The sequence below is a fragment of the Anguilla rostrata genome, chromosome 15 (assembly GCF_018555375.3).
Source record: "Anguilla rostrata isolate EN2019 chromosome 15, ASM1855537v3, whole genome shotgun sequence".
Lineage (NCBI taxonomy): Eukaryota > Metazoa > Chordata > Actinopteri > Anguilliformes > Anguillidae > Anguilla > Anguilla rostrata.
In genome coordinates, this window is record NC_057947.1 from 28,719,153 (window position 1) to 28,739,152 (window position 20,000).

Consider the following 20,000-nt stretch of genomic DNA (forward strand, 5'->3'; position numbering starts at 1 on the left):
ATCCCCCGCCAGCTGGGCGAGGTGGCGTCCTTCGGGGGGAGCAACATCGAGCCCAGCGTCCGCAGCTGCTTCCAGTTCGTAAGTCCCCCCCCCCAAACCCCCCAAAACCCTGCACACACGCCGTTACGCACTTATACCACACCCACACCATTACACGCTCATACCACACACATACGCACACACCCACACCATTACACACACTCATACCACACACATACACACCATTACACGCTCATACTACACACACACACACCATTACACACTCATACTACACACACACACACACACACACACCATTACACACACTCATACCACACACATACACACGCCGTTACGCACTTATACCACACCCACACCATTACACACTCATACTACACACACACACACCATTACACACTCATACTACACACACACACACACACACACACCATTACACACACTCATACCACACACATACACACGCCGTTACGCACTTATACCACACCCACTCCATTACACGCTCATACTACACACACACACACACACCATTACACACACTCATACCACACACATACACACGCCGTTACGCACTTATACCACACCCACTCCATTACACGCTCATACTACACACACACACACACACCATTACACACACTCATACCACACACACGCACACCATTACACACTCATACCACACACATACACACACACCCACACCATCACACACTCATACCACACACACCTACACCATTACACACTCATACCACACACACACACACACACCATTACACGCTCATACTACACACACACACACACACACACCATTACACACTCATACCACACACACACACACCTACACCATTACACACTCATACTACACACACACACACACACACACACACCATTACACACACTCATACCACACACATACACACCCCGTTACATACTCTCATTCCGCACACGCACACACATCATTACACACTCGTGTCACACACACACCCCGTTACACACACTCATGTCACACACATGCACACTATTACACTCTCATACCACGGGCACACAAACACACACGTACCCCATTACACACACTCATACCACACACATACACTCAACATTCTATCATACCACACAGCTCACATGCAAGACTCTCCCTTAAACGACTGTCACACACCATATATGTACCTTGCACACACAAATGAATACCAAAAGTTGGATTGAGAGAGTGAGAGTGGGGAGAATACGCAGGAAGGAAAGAGAGGAGGGTGGTGGAGGAGAGGAGGATGTGAAGAGGTTTTGGAGTGTTGCTGAAGTGGTTCAGGTATTCGTTTGGGGCTACAGGAAGGAATTTCCGATTCATCCAATAATCTCGTTTCTTGGCAAAGTCTACCCTGGGAACTTCCCTTTCTCTCTCTGTACTCTCACACAAGTACAGAGGAGTGCAGCACTGCATCACAGGTGTGTGTGTACGTGTGAGTGTGTGTGTGTGTGTGTGTGTGTGAGAGAGTGCGAGTGTGAGTGTTTTTATGCTTGTGTGTGTGTGTGTGTGTGCAAGTGTGTGTGAGAGAGTGTGTGTGTGTGAGTGCAAGTGTGTGTTTTTTATGCTTGTGTGTGCGCGAGTGTAAGTGTGTGAGAGAGTGCGACTGTGTGTGTGTGATTGTGCGAGTGTGTCTGTGTGTGTGAGTGCAAGTGTGTGTTTTTCATGCTTGTGTGTGCGTGAGTGTAAGTGTGTGTGTGTGAGAGTGCGACTGTGTGTGTGTGCGAGTGTGTGTGTGTGTGTGTGTGTGTGTGTGTCTGTGTGTGAGTGTGTGTGTGTGTGTGTGTGTGTGTGTGGGAGAGAGAGAGGCAGCTTTTGTCAGGCGGCAGTGTATTACATTTTAAAGCCCATGAATTTTGATGAGACAGCATATATGCCACACTGTAATAATATGAGGGTGATAAATGCCCTCATCTCTCGGCTCGTACACAGCCTGCTTTTCCCCCTGCCATTTTGAGAAGTAATGCGTTTATGTACACAAACATCCACCACGTGATGCTGACTCTCGCTTGGTGCGCTTTATGGCCCTGCTACTCAGAAAAGGGTCCTCCAGAGCCCAGAACTGCTGGTTTTCCTGCCCTCCCTTTACCTGGGAGTCAGGTGTGAAGACCGGCTGGCCAATCAGTAGCAGTAAATGTTCCGTTTATTACCCGGGAGAAATTGAAAAACAGGGCCGGATTTGGGTCTGAGGACCAGGTTCGAGTATCCGTGCTTTATGGATTCAGCTAGTAAACATTTTTAAGTGCTCATCTTACACCAGGGGGAAAAAAAATTATGGAATCAATGTCAAGAAGGCTTTCAATCAAATTATGTACATCTGGAAATAACATTAACATAATGCTTGTTTTGGCTGACTGGCTGATGTTACTTTGCTAGCTAGTTAGCTTGTGATAGATTTTGGATGGGTATTGATAGGAGACAACCCATAACAAGACGACTTCTTAACTCTAATGTTAGGCAATTATTGCGTTGAAGTTATTGTTCGTCCATAAATGATCAGTTTGGTGAAACATTCCTTGAAACAACAACACCGCTCCATCATGAAGTGTTACTTGAGCTTACCTGTTTCTTCAGAATCCTTGTCGAATTGTCGGTAATGCACTGTGTCACCGTCTTGATAGAGTGCCCGTTTCAGATTTTTTTGTCGTGTTCGAAAGCTTGAACCTCAGAACCCAACAGTAAGTGTTTGGCAGCGTAGCTCGAAGTTTGCCACACAGAGTATCAGACTGAGCGTCTCGTGAGGAAACCTGCACACTGTAGCTCAGTCTGAGGGTCCGTAGTGGCGTTCCTGATCTCTGGTGCTGCGGTGAGCCGCTGCTGTTTATAATGGTGTCGGAAACGCGGGTTTGTGGTCCGAGACTGTCTGCAAGGGTCGGTCTGCATTCATAGACGCATGCAGGGACTTCTCAGCGTCTGTTCGAGGGAGAATTTGCCTCGGTGCACGAGCGTGCTTGTGTAAAAGGCCGCTCTCGTGACACGCTTGCGAGTGTTGTAATGTTTGTTTTGTCTGCCTGGCGGACGGCCTGGCGTAGGGTAGCGCGTTGCATGCTGGTCCAATAGCGCGGCCCGGTGCTGACTCCCCTCTTGCCGAGGTTGCCGCGGGTTAAGTGGTTGCTCGGGGATACGGCGGCTGGGGCCCAGCCGGGGATGCACCTGTGCTCGTGGTTACGGGCCCGCGCCGCTGCGCCGGCGGTGCCGTCGGGCGCGTCGGCGTCTCCGCTACCGTACCGGATCGTAACCGACGCGTTCGGAGGTGAACGATGAACGCGATTGGCCGTTCCAAAGCCGGTGGAGAAAAAGGGGAGGGAAAGAGCGAAGAGTTAAAAATAGGCAGGGTCAGGTGCTTTGTCCTGCTTCCTGAGTAGATAATTACATCACATCACATTACCTTACATTACCTTACATTACTTTACATTACATTACTATACATTACATTACATTACATTACATTACTTTACATTACATTACATTACATTACCTTACATTACATTACATTACCTTACATTACATTACCTTACATTACTTTACATTACTTTACATTACATTACATTACCTTACATTACATTACTTTACTTTACCTTACATTACAAACGTTTAGCAGACGCTCTTATCCAGAGCGACAGACAGTAGTGAACAGCAGTGTGGTTGAGCAGTGTCACTCTCAGGAGTACACAATGCGGTAGCTCCAAGAAGGCCAGAGGCCCGTTTATAATCGATAAGTGCAATGTAGACTTAATAACGGCAGCGTGTATTGTGACAGAAGAAGGTGCGACTGGACCGCTGGGCGTGTCTTCCTGTCTGTGCGAACAGGCCAATAACAAGCCGGAGCTGGAGGCGGCGGTGTTCCTGGATTGGATGCGGCTGGAGCCTCAGTCCATGGTGTGGCTGCCGGTGCTGCACCGCGTGGCGGCGGCGGAGACCGCCAAGCACCAGGCCAAGTGCAACATCTGCAAGGAGTGCCCCATCATCGGCTTCAGGTACCGAGCTCCGCCCTGCTCTGCTCCAACCCTACACCCGTCACCTCTGCAGTTACTGAGCTCCACCCCAACCCTACACCCGTCACCTCTTCAGTTACTGCCCCCAACCCTACACCCGTCACCTCTGCAGTTACTGAGCTCCACCCTGCTCTACTAAACCCTACACCCGTCACCTCTGCAGTCACTGAGCTCCACCCCAACCTGGCACCCGTCACCTCTGCAGTTACTGAGCTCCACCGCAACCCTACACCCGTCACCTCTTCAGTCACTGAGCTCCACCCCAACCCTACACCCGTCACCTCTGCAGTTACTGAGCTCCACCCCAACCCTACACCCACCACCTCTTCAGTTACTGCCCCCAACCCTACACCCGTCACCTCTGCAGTCACTGAGCTCCACCCCAACCCTACACCCGTCACCTCTTCAGTTACTGCCCCCAACCCTACACCCGTCACCTCTGCAGTCACTGAGCTCCACCCCAACCCTACACCCGTCACCTCTGCAGTTACTGCCCCCAACCCTACACCCGTCACCTCTGCAGTCACTGAGCTCCACCCCAACCCTACACCCGTCACCTCTTCAGTTACTGCCCCCAACCCTACACCCATCACCAACCCTGATCAACATAAACACAGCACCCACAAACCAGTCACCCTATCAGGTGCAGAGCCCTGCCCTGCCCCACCTTGCCCGGGCCCTTTCCCAGCCTCTGCGTCCTCTTTAGGTCCTGAGCTTCCTCCCTTCATCAGCTTCAGCTGAGCTTCTGTCTGCCTTGTATTCCCGCTGCACTGCCAGCACATGCCAGCCCACCTCTGCTCTCTCTGTCTGTAATACAGCCCACCTCTGCTCTCTCTGTCTGTAATACAGCCCACCTCTGCTCTCTCTGTCTGTAATACAGCCCACCTCTGCTCTCTCTGTCTGTAATACAGCCCATCTCTGCTCTCTCTGTCTGTAATACAGCCCATCTCTGCTCTCTCTGTCTGTAATACAGCCCATCTCTGCTCTCTCTGTCTGTAATACAGCCCACCTCTGCTCTCTCTGTCTGTCTGTAATACAGCCCATCTCTGCTCTCTCTGTCTGTCTGTAATACAGCCCATCTCTGCTCTCTCTGTCTGTAATACAGCCCATCTCTGCTCTCTCTGTCTGTAATACAGCCCACCTCTGCTCTCTCTGTCTGTAATACAGCCCATCTCTGCTCTCTCTGTCTGTAATACAGCCCACCTCTGCTCTCTCTGTCTGTCTGTAATACAGCCCATCTCTGCTCTCTCTGTCTGTAATACAGCCCATCTCTGCTCTCTCTGTCTGTAATACAGCCCATCTCTGCTCTCTCTGTCTGTAATACAGCCCATCTCTGCTCTCTCTGTCTGTAATACAGCCCACCTCTGCTCTCTCTGTCTGTAATACAGCCCATCTCTGCTCTCTCTGTCTGTAATACAGCCCATCTCTGCTCTCTCTGTCTGTAATACAGCCCACCTCTGCTCTCTCTGTCTGTCTGTAATACAGCCCATCTCTGCTCTCTCTGTCTGTAATACAGCCCATCTCTGCTCTCTCTGTCTGTAATACAGCCCACCTCTGCTCTCTCTGTCTGTAATACAGCCCACCTCTGCTCTCTCTGTCTGTCTGTAATACAGCCCACCTCTGCTCTCTCTGTCTGTAATACAGCCCATCTCTGCTCTCTCTGTCTGTAATACAGCCCATCTCTGCTCTCTCTGTCTGTAATACAGCCCACCTCTGCTCTCTCTGTCTGTAATACAGCCCATCTCTGCTCTCTCTGTCTGTAATACAGCCCACCTCTGCTCTCTCTGTCTGTAATACAGCCCACCTCTGCTCTCTCTGTCTGTAATACAGCCCATCTCTGCTCTCTCTGTCTGTTCTGCAGGTACCGAAGCTTAAAGCACTTTAATTATGACATCTGCCAAAGCTGTTTCTTCTCCGGACGCGTCGCCAAGGGACACAAAATGCAATACCCGATGGTGGAGTACTGCACTCCGGTACGTCCCACCGCTTCTGATACGAGCAGGCCGCGTAGATCTTAACGTGCGTGCGTGAGACAGACGGAAACACGTATGTTTGAGAGCTTGTGTCTCTGTGTGTGAGAGAGAGGGGTGCTGAGTGTGTGTGTGTGTGTGTGCGCGCGTGTGTGTGCGCGTGTGTGTGTTTGCGTGTGTGTGTGTGTGTGTGTGTGTGTGTGTGTGTGTGCGTGTGTGTGTGCGTGTGTGCGCACGTGGTTTGACCTCGTTCGGGACGAGCGGCTGGCTCATCGTTGGAACCCTTGTCTTTTTCAGACGACTTCTGGGGAAGACGTGCGGGACTTTGCCAAGGTGCTGAAAAACAAATTCAGGACGAAACGCTACTTTGCCAAGCACCCCAGGATGGGATACCTGCCTGTGCAGAGCGTTCTGGAGGGAGACAACATGGAGACGTGAGCTAGCGCCCCCGCGCGCGCCTCCCCGCCGTCCTCCCCACGGCGCTCCTCCTCTGTCCTCCTGCTGACGCACGCTAACATCCGGTCACCATCCAGATTATTCTCACTCTGAATCTATGATTTGCACCATTTGTCATGCAGTACACTCAGGTGTAGCCAGTCTGGAGCATTGGAGAGGGTGCGTGTGTGCGTGCGTGTGTGTGTGTCTGGGTGTGTGTGTGCGCATGTGCGTGTGTCTGGGTGTGTGTGTGTGTGTGTGTGCGCGTGTGTGCGTGCGTGTGCGTGTGTCTGGGTGTGTGTGTGCGCATGTGCGTGCGTGCGTGCGTGTGTGTGTGTGTGTGTGTGTGTGTGTGTGTGTGTGCGTGCGTGTGCGTGTGTCTCGGTGTGTGTGTGTGCGCGCATGTGCGTGTGTCTGGGTGTGTGTGTGCATGCGTGCGTGCTTGGGGGTGTGTGTGTGCGAGTGCGCTCTCCAGCTGCTCCTCCTGTATGTGTTATTCCCATCATGCACTGTGGTTTTGCTCCTTTAAAAAAAGTGTCTCGCTGCTGCCCCCTGTCTTCATCTCACGTTTTTTGTCTTGCAGTCCTGTTACACTGATCAACTTCTGGCCTGTAGATTATGCGTGAGTACTCCGAGCAGCTGACCAAGGCACTGCATCACTCACACACACACATGCACACACACACACCGGCACTCGCACGCATACACACGCACACATATGCACGCACGCACGCACGTACACACACATACACCCACTCACATGCGGGTACGCACCTACACACAGGCACTGACAGGCATTCACAGGTACGCGCACACACACACACACACACATGCGGGTACGCACATATAGGCGCGCTGGCACACATACACGCAGGCATGCATGCACGTGTGCACACACACACACGCTCATACACACTAACACTGTCTTACACACGCCCACACACATACACACAAACACTCTCTCACACACACACGCACACACACACCTGTTTGTTGCTCAGTCACCTGCTTCATGCTCCTTCACTTCTGCACAGAGCCCTTGTTTTCATTTCCTTTGTGTCTGGGTCTGCATGTAGCATCAGATTGCATTAATATTATAACCTCTTACACCAATCAACGGGATGCATGTCCTCCCTTATTTAACCCCAAACCCCCTAATTCACCAAAGGGCCTCTTTATTTCCACTTTCCCAAGCATCTCAAACCGATCGTGCAAACAGCTGGAGCTGGAAATGGTAGCCTCGTTTACCGCTTACTCAGAAGAGGAATTTGCCATGTGACCCGTGAGAAGCCTGACTGAGATTGCAAGAGAGCCACCACTTTACAGTACCCAGGGGCTACACTGCCCCCTAGTGGTAGACGTAGAGATGCCCTCCGGCCCCCCCCCCCCACCCACTCACTGTCACTCGTCCTCGCCTTCTCTCTCTTTTTATTACTATTAAAGAAAGCATATGTGAGCTTTTGTGCGAGTGATATATATGCGAACATCAGAATTTGACATTAATGCTTGAGAATTTGTCTGGAATTGTCTGAAATTTGAGAGGCGATGGCTCAACTTGCCCCATAGAACAGTAAAAAATAAAAAAATCACTCAATCATTGTCTTCCAGTGCTTACATTTAGACACCAGCAAATTCATCAACCTGCTGGTCTAATATTTTAACTTATTTTTTTCCCTTTCTGGTCTTCCCTGTCTTGCCTGCCAACACGTCTCAATTCAGGTTCCACTGATGGCTCTTTGCTGCCCCCTAGTGCAAAGGACATGACAGTGCTCCTGCTGCCAAGCCATTTCATTCTCTTTCATGAAAAGGCTCATTTTCCTGCCTTTGAAACCGGTTGCTTTGAGAAAACAGTGATTACCTACATTGTAACCAAAAGTGGGTGTTCTGCCTGTGCCTCGGCAACAGCACTGGTTTCTGTAATTCATCCTCAGTCCCCGTCATGCCATACTCATAGAGTCTTTTCATCGTTCTTCCTGAAGGAACCGGTAATGAGAATACACACGCTAACTCTTCTTTATTCTATAGCCCAATGGATAACTTGGTTATAGGCGGGCCACTTGCTGCTGACCGATGGCTCCAGAGAGCCAGCTGCTCTATTTGAAGCCCTCTAAGCGGCTGAACCGATTTTTATCGTTGGCAAATACTGTGATGATTGACGGAATATTATGCCGAATGTTGTGACAACTGAGAGCACGCTCCCCTGTACAGAAAGTGGACACGTAGTACATATGCAGAGGTCTTCTTTTCCCTCGAAAGGACCTTTTCAGTGCCCGGGGTTTGGCAACCTGTACAGCAGTTGTGCTACATGCTTTTATTGCTGAACACGTAATATCGCATCCGGCAGTGAACAAGGAGGTGATTTATTAAAGGGAGCCTAATGAGAGTCTGAACAAGGCTGATGCCACCCAGCAAATTACTGCATCAACTGAGTGGAAATAAGAATAGAGAGTTCTGACAGGTGAACAAAAATAACCCCGTTTTAAAAACCTTTTTTCTGACGAGCAATTTAGAGCATACCGATGCACTGTACACAAATAGATTTAATTAGCCTTTTTTTATTTTAAACACAACCGAATCTCATGGAAATGTCAGACACAGGTAATAGCAAGTTCACAGAGTTAAAGTATATGTCTCATTTTGCACTGCTGCTGACTGGTGAGCTATAAAGGAGTAGCTCTATTCAGACGACGGCAGTTGAATACCTGAAGGACTCAAATTCTCCTTTTCGTTTTTTTTTGGCTCCTTCCTGTCGGTAGGCCTGCGTCATCTCCCCAGCTGTCCCACGATGACACCCACTCCCGAATCGAGCATTATGCCAGCAGGTGAGCCGCTCCCACTCAATAATCGAACCCTGGACTTGTTCAGGCCCCATGCCATTCATGCAAGGAGCGTTAGGCGAGCGCTCGAGCCGAACCCCCAGCCAGGCGCCGCACTGGCTGGCCGGGTATCGACCCAACGCAGCGAATGCTCCCGGCCGCGTTTGTGTGGAACGGAAGTGGGGTGCTCGGCCAGGCCGTCTCACCCCCTGCGTTCAGAGCAGGCGCTGAGGGGGGTTTAGTGTGGGGTCAATGAATGAGGGCGCAAGGTTCAGCCAGTGTGTGGTTCGATACGGAATCTGCAAGGACTCGGACAGTTTCTTTTTTATGAAAGCCGTCGGCCGCAGAGGCTGCTGTCTTTACTCCCCTGTATGAAACGGGGCATCGCTAGTGCAGCTGAAAAATCGCTAATACAACTGTAAGAAAATAACTGATGGTGAAGGCCAAAACTCGACTGTTAGTCCCCCCCCACCTCCCCCCCACCCGGAGCAGTGGAGGGAGATTTCTTGCATTAGTCCCCCGTTGATGGTGAATATAATGAGAATGCTGACACTAATCTGACACTGATGGTGATTTCAGCGAATAATCCACAATAACGGCAGATGCAGTGAGAACACTGATAACTAATCTGCGGCGATGAACACAATGAGCATACTGCCACTAATCCTGCACGGATCGTGAATGCAGTAGGAGTGTTTTAGTAGCAGTAATAAAACCAGTAAGAGGTGTTTGAAGGCGATTGCTTTGTTGCGGATACGTTTATAACACAGCAGTTTCATGGTATAACTGTTTTGTGTTTGTGTGTGTGCATGAGTGTGTGTGTGTGTGTGTGTGTTTGTCTGTTGGTGTGTGTGTGTTTGTGTGTGCATGAGTATGAGTGTGTGTGTGTTTGTGTCTGTTGGTGTGTGTGTGTGTTTGTGTGTTTTGCATGAGTGTGTGTGTGTGTGTTTGTGTCTGTTGGTGTGTGTGTGTTTGTGTGTTTGCGCGTTTGCATGAGAGTGTGTGTGTTTGTGTCTGTTGGTGTGTGTGTGTTTGTCTGTTGTGTGTGTGTGTGTTTGTGTCTGTTGGTGTGTGTGTTTGTGTGTTTGTGTCTGTTGGTGTGTGTTTGTGTGTTTGCATGAGTGTGTGTGTGTGTTTGTGTCTGTTGGTGTGTGTGTTTGTGTCTGTTGGTGTGTGTGTGTGTGTGTGTGTTTGTGTCTGTTGGTGTGTGTGTGTTTGTGTCTGTTGGTGTGTGTGTGTGTGCATGAGTGTGTGTTATTCTCCTGGTTACCCTCTGGTCCTGTTGTTCACAGACTAGCTGAAATGGAAAACCGAAATGGCTCCTATCTGAATGACAGCATCTCACCAAACGAGAGCATGTGAGTTGTACTAATCGTCCTCCATTCCTCCTCCTTCCTCCCTGACGTGGAGTGGGGTTTTCATTGGTTGGCTGGCTGAGAGCAGCCGTGGCATTTGGTTGGCTGCCTGAATATCACATTGTTGATTGGGCAACTGGCGCGTTGCGGCTGCTCTGATTGGTCGATGCTATTTCCCGCGCTGCAGCGACGACGAGCACCTGCTGATCCAACACTACTGCCAGAGCCTGAACCAGGAGTCCCCCCTGAGCCAGCCCCGCAGCCCCGCCCAGATCCTCATCTCCCTGGAGAGCGAGGAGCGGGGGGAGCTGGAGCGCGTCCTCAACGACCTGGAGGAGGAGAACAGGTGGGTGCGCGCGCGCCCGTCCCGCGGCGCGGCAGGGCGTGGCTCGGTCGAACCCGGGCCCCGGCGGCTAACGCGGGGCCGTCTCCTGCCCCCTCAGGAACCTGCAGGCCGAGTACGACCGCCTGAAGCAGGCCCACGACCGCAAGGGCCTGTCCCCGCTGCCCTCGCCCCCCGAGGCGCTGCCCGTGTCACCCCAGAGCCCGCGGGATGCCGAGCTCATCGCCGAGGCCAAGCTGCTGCGGCAGCACAAGGGCCGGCTGGAGGCCCGCATGCAGATCCTGGAGGACCACAACAAGCAGCTGGAGTCCCAGCTGCACCGCCTGCGCCAGCTGCTGGAGCAGGTGAGACCGGAGCGCCAAGCGCAGACAGACAGACAGACACACAGACGGGTTACAGGCAGACACACAGACAGGTTACAGACGCACAGGCACGTTAAGGATGGAGGCACTGACAGGTTACAGACGGACACACAGGTGTGGGTGGTACAGGCAGACTCACAGACTGGTTACAGACGGACACGCAGACATGTTACAGACTGACACAGATGGGATATAGACAGACACACAGTCAAGTTACAGACAGACACACAGACTGGTTACAGACACACAGACTGGTTACAGACACACAGGCGGGGTACAGATGGACACAGACGGGTTACAGCTGAACCCACAGACAGGTTACAGACGGTCACGCAGCTGGGTGAGTTACAGACACAGAGGGATTAGACACAGACACAGGCAGGGAAAAGCAGTGACTCCTGCATTTAGCTGTGAGCTCAGTGACACTTTGAGAGCGTGGGAGACGCTGGTGTAAGATAGTAAGCATGGCGAGCCCTTGTCTCTGTACCAGCCGCAGACGGACCCCAAGCTGAACGGCACGGCGCTGTCCTCGCCCTCCACGTCCTCCCAGCGCTCCGACAGCAGCCTGCCCCTCCTGCGCGTGGCCGCCAGCCAGACCACCGACACCATGGGTGAGCCAGCCGGGCGCTAATGCTAGCGCAGCCTCTTACTCTGCGCCATGTATTTCAGTCATATCACAACCCAGCCCCAATCCACTCTGCACAATGCATTTCAATCCACACTGAGCCCTGCATTTCAGTCACATCATACCCCATCCCCAATCCACACTGAGCCCTGCATTTCAGTCACATCATACCCCATCCCCAATCCACTCTGCACAATGCATTTCAATCATATCACACCCCAGCCCCAATCCACACTGAGCCTGCATTTCAGTCACATCATACCCTATCCCCAATCCACTTTGCACAGTGCATTTCAGTCCACACTGAGCCTGCATTTCAGTCATATCACACCCCACCCCAGCCCCAATTCACACTGAGCTGAGCCAATTAGAGACCTTGTTAGTGACAGGTTTTGTGTTTTTTTTATTTAAAGGGCCAGTTCATCCAAAAATGTAATTATGGTATGTTTCAATTTATCCAATGTAGTATCTGTCCATCCAGGTATTTTTGCTGAAAAGAGTTTGCTAAATATTCACTTCTACTTACCATGATAAACCGTACCTCGCTAGTCCATCTTCTTGTGGCTTCAAAGTGACAAAAATTAACATTTGAAAAATTCAACAGAAATATCTCTTTCCAAATATAATCCCACAGCTACTTACGAACATCTACAGAGCTTAATTTCTGCAATGATCTATCAAACTACTACTTCTCTCAAAGTACACCAGCTGTGTATCTAAGCAAAGTCGTGTGCAGGCAGACTAGTAAGAAGCTTTTGTTGTTTCACCCATTAATAGTTAAGATGGACCTGTGAAGTGTGTTTTCTCAGGGTGAGAATATCTCAAACTCATCACAATTTAGTGAAACTACCTGGTAGATGGATGGACCCTGCTCTGGGGGAACCGCCCCTTTAAATAAGTTGAATAACCTTCCTAAATGGAGACTTGTTCATATTTTTTGCTGCATTTTCCCCCCTTGGTCTGCGTAACATTCCTGATTGATGGGGGGGAGGTTTGTGCCAAATTCCGAGATGATCTGAGAGGGTCACGTCAGAGGACATGTTGACACTGAAGGGCCCCACAATGGATGTGCTGTCAAGCCAGTTTACACAGGGGTTCCCATAGCCCTGCGCAAACATAAAGTGTGTAAAAGGATTGCAAGGGTCTGTGGGAAACACCGATAGGACGTTCGTTTCCAGGGTCACAAGATGACTGGCCCTTGTACTCCAGTGCTTCATTATTATTAGTGTTAAATAGGGAGGGCATTGCATCATGAACTGGTGCTTCTAAGAAGATACATTATATAAGATACTTCTCTTCTAAAAATGAAACTGTTTTTGTGTAACTTTTACAGTGAGTGATTAATATAAATGTGTCTAAATCAGAGATAAGAAATATAGTGCTTTTTTTAGTCAAGCTGATGTGTTCTGCCATTTTAAATTTTCAGCCACTGAGTGCATCAGAAATATTACCGTCAACCTGCCGGGTACTTGTATTACTCTCCCGGGTCCATTTCCTCTTCCCTGTTTGTTTGACTCGTTTGTGAGTGTAACACCCTCTCAGGTTACACCGCCTGAAATTCTCTTGGTGGGCTGTGTGATCATTTGTATAACATTTAGAGTTGGTCTCCCAGACATGGATTAAGCCTTGTCCTCGATTAAATACTTCTTTCAACGTTCATTGAATTTTTTTCTTTTAGTCTAACACTAGGCTTAATCCATGTCTGGGAAATTGGCCCTTAAAAAAGTCCTTATTTGGACTTTACTAATTTGCTAACAAGCTAGCCCCATTCTGTTTATTTTTTTTCTCGCACATTAGTAGTAACAAGCAGCTGAAAAGCTTTTAATCTCATTAATGAGTCTCTTCTGCTGTTTGTCTCCTCCCTTTCCTGTGCCTGTCATCCTCATTACTTCCTGTCAGGTGAGGACGAGCTGGCCAGTCCTACCCAGGATACGAGCACTGGACTGGAGGAGGTGATGGAGCAGCTCAACAGCTCCTTCCCTCATAGCCAGGGTGAGAAACGGCTACACATCCTGGCAAACAAGACATATCGTACACCTACACACACACACGTACGGATACACGCATGCACATGCACGCACACACACACGCACACAAACACACACTAGTGCTTTAAAGTGAACCGTTTGCCTTCTTACTGAATCGGTGCTCTCCATTTTTCTCTCTTTCCCTCCCTCACTCCACCTTTTCTCTCTCTCTCTTCACCCCTCTGTACACCCTCCTCCTCTTGGTTCTCTGCTGAAGGAGGACGACGGGGAAACCAGTGAGAGGTCAGTGGCACTGCTCACTACCGCACCTCCAGAATCATTCCTCTCTCTCTCTCTCCTCCGGTCTGTTTCTTTCTCCTTTTTTTCTTTCCCTCCTTTCACACCTTAGTACTTAAGAGAGTGTCTTTTTTTCCTTGGGTCGGGACAGCCCACCCGTGGAGGCCCTGCTCTTCTGTTTCAGGGCTTAGTGGAGCCGCGGGTGAGGCTGAACTGGCACTTTTAGCCGCGCGCGGGGTCCTGCTGGTGCCTGTGCGTCGGGCAGGAGCAGCAGGACCGTGTAGCGCTGAGTGTTTTTTTACACAGCATAGTGCAAGCGCCTTTCTGAGCAACTTAGCAAGTTAGCTGCCACACTAGTGAAGCTGTGGACTCGTCATAACGTCCACCAAAGGGAGTGAAGTCGCGTACGCTGCTAGCCGCTTTAGAAAGGCAGAGACTGACCATCTCTGGTTGTATTTTAACAGGTAGCGCAGAGCACCTTTTCTGTAGGCGACTGTCCACGGTGGCAAAAAATAAATAGTTGACTTGCGCTTTATAAATGGTTTTCTCATTTGAGAGTTGGTAACTTGGTGGTGGGTTGGTTTGTGTTTTTGTTAGCAGGCTAGCTAGCTGTAACAGTCAAAATGTACATTTTTTAAAATCATTTTATTCAATGCATTTAATTTGTAGCTGATACATTTATAGCATTTGTTACCTGATTACTTGAACGTATTCAGTGTCGTTGTTACGGCTGAGGCGTGAAGCGGAGTTGTTTTGGAAAGACAGGGAGAAAAACGAGGGGCTTCTTGAGTACAGACTGAGAAGTTCTTCACCTCCTTGTGGAAAAATGTTACTTCTCGCCCGTCCCCTCTCTCTCTCTGCTTGATGGCTTGAGAAGGGGAGGAAAGAGATTGAAATGTTTACTGTGTGAGATTTTTGTGTGTGTTCTGCGTATATGTGTGTGTTTAGTGTGTGTGTGTGTGTATAGGTGTGTCCGTGTGTGTAGTATGTGTGTGTGTATATATGTGTGAGTGTGTGCGCGTGTGTATGTATATGACTGCGTGCGTGTGGGTGTATATGTGCATATGTGCGCGTGTTTGTGTGTGTGTCCGTGTCCGTGTGTACAGTGTCTATGTGTGTGTGTTTGTGTGTGGACACGTGTAGAGTGTGTGTGTATATGTGCGTGTGTGTGCGCGCATGTGTGTGTGTGTGTGTGTGTGTGATCAGCTCTCTCTCTCTCCCCCCAGGCCTCGGTGTGGGCAGCTTGTTCCATATGGCGGATGATCTCGGCCGCGCTGTGGAGTCTCTGGTCAGTGTGATGACGGACGAGCCGGGGGCGGAGTAACACGGCTCCTCCCCCTCTCCCTCCCCAGCATGCTTTTATAGTCAAAACAACTGGACTGGACACCTTTACAAAGAGAAAAATACATCTATTTTTGTCAAAGATCATGGTTACAAACTTGTAGAATTCAGTAGTTTCTTAAGTCTAAAAATTGTTTTATTAACAAAGGCAGGTTTTTACACTTCTATGCAATTGTACAAAACACTTCGGAAATGTGTGTGAAATGATTTGCTGTTTCTTTGTATGGAGCACATTTCAGATCGTTCAAAAAAAAAAGTTTGTAACAATTAAAAAGATTGTAAACTAAAGGACGCTTTATATGACATACATTTATTTATGAAAAACATGAAAAAATCTTTTAAAGGCAATGCATTTGTTGTGCAACTTTATAGATGTGTGTATGTACGTGTGTGAGTGTGTGCGCGTGCGTGTGAAGGAGAAACGTTCACCTTAACAGTGTTGTCGTTCTTGCTTTAGATAAAACCCCCACCAATATTGTTACCAAATTATTCACCCAAGTCATTGGTCTTTCTGTTTACTTCACTGTCTCTTGATTTCCCAGCATGCTCCACACCTTTTTTTGAAATGCAGTATTATAACTCACCTTGTATCACTTCCTGCTGTTTTCACATGATGGTTGCGTAAGCTGATCCTGGATCAGCTGGTGCAGAGCATTTTTTTTCTCCGACACCTAGTTAAATCACATTTTCCCTTTTGTGTTTAGATTCATTGCGAAGTAGTATCTTTGAAAAAAACCCTTTCGAAAGATTTTTTATAATCAAGAATCGATAACGTATTGTTTTCAAAAGGATGAGAAAGGGAGACTTGGTTCTTTTCGGATGTGTCTGAAATCTGTTGAAGGTGAGATTGAAAAGTGATAACTTGTACCGAATGTTGTGCTTGAAAGCAGAGGGGGGGGGTGTACGTTTGTTTTTTTCGGTCACAGAAGAGATTATTTTGTTGGAATTTAGTCTTTTCCAAGCACACTGAGAGATGGACACGTGGAAGAGGAGTGTGTTGCTCTGCGCAGATCCCTGCCCATTCTTCCAGTCATGCAAGTTCTACCTCAGTTTCTTCGGTACTCCGTACTTTCGGTATTCTGTCCAGTTCTCCATTACGCCTCAGCGAGATTTCAGTGAAATTACCATCTTAAAGCATCTAAACTGAATTCAGCCATTGTCTTAGACTTTTAATGTGTCCTTCTTCTCCATCTTGTCTGTGTTCTTGTTCAAACATTGTATTTCTAAATACATTGTTTTTGCTTTTGTTTTTTTGTTTGTTAGTGTCACGGAGATGGAATCTGAATACACTCACTACTTTCGTTAATAACACTGCACCCTTTTCCGAGATGCATTTTAGTTTTTGCTTTATTGTTGCTTCGAAAGGGCAAGCATTACCTATTTAATCACGAAGTACTAAATATAACCATTAATTTTGTTGTATAATCTGATTAAAAATGAGTAAACCTGACTGACGCCTCTCGTGGTGACGGCATGTTCCAGGATGTTTTCAGATATTTCATATATTCATCTCTAACCCCAATATCATTTTTGTCTTTATTTTAAAAAAATCTCATGTTACACATTTTCCTTCGAAACATATCAAATGCCACCAAATATATGCCTTACTACTGTAATATAAATAGCTTTACTGTGTATATCAATAAAGCACGCAGTTATGTTAACCTTTTCTTGTCGCATCATTCCTGTTGTTCTGTTCTATGACAGGGGTTTTTTTTTCTCCAAAAGAACAGCTTAAGCATTACTCATTTTCACCTGTCAGATCAGTATAGTCCAGGGTGTTGATAAAAAGTCCCTGAGAAAGTGGAAAGTATTGTCAGACCAGGTTCAGGGAAGATTATAGACAACCTCAGACCTGATATCGGACCTCTGCTGTCATTCTGTCAGATGAAGAGACATAACGGTGTCCCGTTTTTACAGGGGCAGGACCTTTTACCTGTAAAGAAACGCCACTGGGAGACTTCTGGTATGTTTATTTCGACACATATATTACATTATGTACATGCTAAACCAGGCTGCAATCTCACAGGATTCTGGCTGGGGACGTTGAGGTGGTGGGGGTGGCAACTGTGGTGGTGGGAGAAGTAGGTGTTGGAGGGGGAGAGGGTGGTGGTGGTGGTGATGCAGGAGGGGGAGGTGTTGGTGTAGGTGGAGAGGTTGGGGTGCTGATGGAGGGGGTGGTGTTGGTGGAGGAGGGGGAGGTGTTGGTGTAAGTGGAGGGGGTGGTGTTGGTGGGAGGGAAGGTGCTAGCAATGGTGGTAGAGAAGGTGGTGTTGGTGAAGGGGGAAAGGGTGGTGTTGGTGAAGGGGGAGAGGGTGGTGTTGGTGGAGGAGGAGTTGGTTGAATGGCGGCACTGTTCCCCACAGCTGCATTAATGCTGGAGTAGTCCCACATTTTGCTCCTCTTCCAGCAGAGGGAGGGGCAGAAAATTAGAAAAATTTCAAGATTTAAAATTAACAAAACAAACAAAAAAAACACAATCACACACACACATACACACACACCTTGTTTATACAATACTACTCATTATGACCTCAAAACAAAACAGACCAACCGTCACTGCTTCACCCCGACCGGGGCAGACTGAGGCCCTAGGGGCCTAATTCAGGTGGGGCGATATCGGGTTAGTTTCATTACCTCCACCCAAAAGAAATACTAATACCACACCCAAAACCAATCAAAGGGGTTTCCTCTAACCCTATAGTAGTCTGTCCAGGCCCTATAGCACCCCACCCGAACACGCGCAGCCAGCATAATAAGGTTCATTTCTGCATTCGGGCTGAGGTGCTATAGGGTTCGATGGGTAAACGAGCCCACTTCAGGCACCAATGCAACCAAAAAGGAAGAATACATTAAGTGTGTCCCACTACAGCAGATATTAAGAAGTTCCTGAATTCACAATAGATGCAGTGCTTTTTTTTGAATTGTTCATAGGCGTATGTGGACAGAGGACGAGTATATACGTTCTTACAGATATATTCATACGTACATTCACACACCGAGCTCCGCACGGAGCCCCAGTGCTTCATTAACTACAGGAACCTGAAGCCTGCCGACAGGAAAACCCCTTGCGTGTGTACAATAGAGCGTAACGCAGAGCAGAATCAGGAGTATATTCGAACGCGAGTCTGTTAGTGTCGTTTGCCTTGCAGGGCAGGGACGGCGTACAGTGTAGGTTTACTGGACTCCCGCTGCTCCTCGACAGTCCGTCTGTAGTCCGTCTGGCGGGTGCACGCCAGGCACGTAAACACTGCAGTCTCTTTCGGCATGGGGGGTGGGGGGGAGTTCGGACCCCCCCCTCCCCTCCACGGCCGCTGAAGCACACCCACGCAGTTCGTTCTATGAACCACCCCGAGGGTTGCCAGTTCCAAGCCACGCCCCTGTCTTCTCTGAACCACCCCCCGCCCCACCCCCACCCCCATGCTGCCTGTTCCCTGAGCTGGGGCCACACCTCCACAGGTATCCACTTTAGCTTAAATTTCCTGCCCCCCTCCTTTTCTGAAGAGTTTTTCTCTCTCTCTTCACAGGCAACTCCTCTCTGAAAGTGGGGGGAGGAGGGGGGGTTGGGATGCATGTTTTGGGTCAGGTGGAGCTGGGTGTATGCGCAGCGGGGGGGGTAGGAGGTAGTCTTCCTCATACGGGCCGTGGCTCAGGTGTAGTGGGCGTGGCTCAGCCGTTGAGGGGGTGGGGGGGCGGGTCAGGTGTAGAGGGCGTGGCTAGGGGATAAGGGGGCATGGTTCTGACAATGAGCCATGGGTCGGGTGCGAGAAGGCGTGGCTCAGGCATGAGGGGGCGTGGCTCAGAGGCAGGGGGCGTGGCTCAGACGCAGGGGGCGTGGCTCAGGTGTAGCGGGGCATCTCGCACTGCTCACACCGGTTCAGTGCAGGGTGGTTGAGGAAGGTGCAGCTCTCGCAGTTCCACTGCACCCCTTCAAAATCCTCGTCCCGCGGAGCAGGCCTCCCCGCAGCCTTGGAGCTGCCCCCTCCGTCTGTGGGACAGGAGCACACTCAGCAGCAGAACAGACTCCACAGCACGTAGACACGTATAAACATCTATACACACAGACTCTAGAGCAGAACACACACACATACACTCTACAGCACGTAGACACATATAAACATCTATACACACACAGACTCTAGAGCAAACACACACTGTACAGCGCATAAACATCTATACACACACAGACTTTACAGCAGAACAGACTCCACAGCACATAGCCATGTATAAACATCTACACACACACAGACTCTGGCAACACACAATAGACACCTATAAACATCTATACACACACAACACCAGAGCCAAACACAAAACACACGTACCAGCACATAATACATCTATACACACACAGACTCTGTACAGCACATAGACACGTATAAACATCTACACACACACAGACTCCAGAGCAAACACACACACTGTACAGCACATATACATCTATACACACACAGACTCTGTACAGCACATAGACACGTATA

The 20,000-nt window shown here is 49.1% G+C and overlaps 2 protein-coding genes across 4 annotated transcripts in view; one reads left to right on the forward strand and one right to left on the reverse strand.

Moving 5' to 3' along the window:
- dmd (dystrophin) overlaps positions 1-17,183 on the forward strand; it is a 192,242-nt gene extending 175,059 nt beyond the window's left edge. Inside the window, exons 70-81 of the mRNA XM_064311559.1 lie at positions 1-78; positions 3,824-3,990; positions 5,870-5,981; positions 6,276-6,412; positions 6,997-7,035; positions 9,170-9,235; positions 10,522-10,587; positions 10,772-10,930; positions 11,028-11,271; positions 11,780-11,900; positions 13,814-13,906; positions 15,405-17,183. The exon at positions 1-78 is cut by the window's left edge and continues 80 nt beyond it. Coding sequence (XP_064167629.1) covers positions 1-78; positions 3,824-3,990; positions 5,870-5,981; positions 6,276-6,412; positions 6,997-7,035; positions 9,170-9,235; positions 10,522-10,587; positions 10,772-10,930; positions 11,028-11,271; positions 11,780-11,900; positions 13,814-13,906; positions 15,405-15,502 — 1,380 coding nt within the window. The 3' untranslated portion in view covers positions 15,503-17,183. The remainder of the gene's footprint in view (positions 79-3,823; positions 3,991-5,869; positions 5,982-6,275; positions 6,413-6,996; positions 7,036-9,169; positions 9,236-10,521; positions 10,588-10,771; positions 10,931-11,027; positions 11,272-11,779; positions 11,901-13,813; positions 13,907-15,404) is intronic.
- A 294-nt stretch (positions 17,184-17,477) lies between these two features.
- tab3 (TGF-beta activated kinase 1 (MAP3K7) binding protein 3) overlaps positions 17,478-20,000 on the reverse strand; it is a 15,150-nt gene continuing 12,627 nt past the window's right edge. For all 3 annotated transcript variants that reach the window (XM_064310688.1, XM_064310687.1, XM_064310689.1), the window contains exon 7: positions 17,478-19,507. In XM_064310688.1, the coding sequence (XP_064166758.1) occupies positions 19,359-19,507 (149 nt within the window). In that variant the 3' untranslated portion in view covers positions 17,478-19,358. The remainder of the gene's footprint in view (positions 19,508-20,000) is intronic.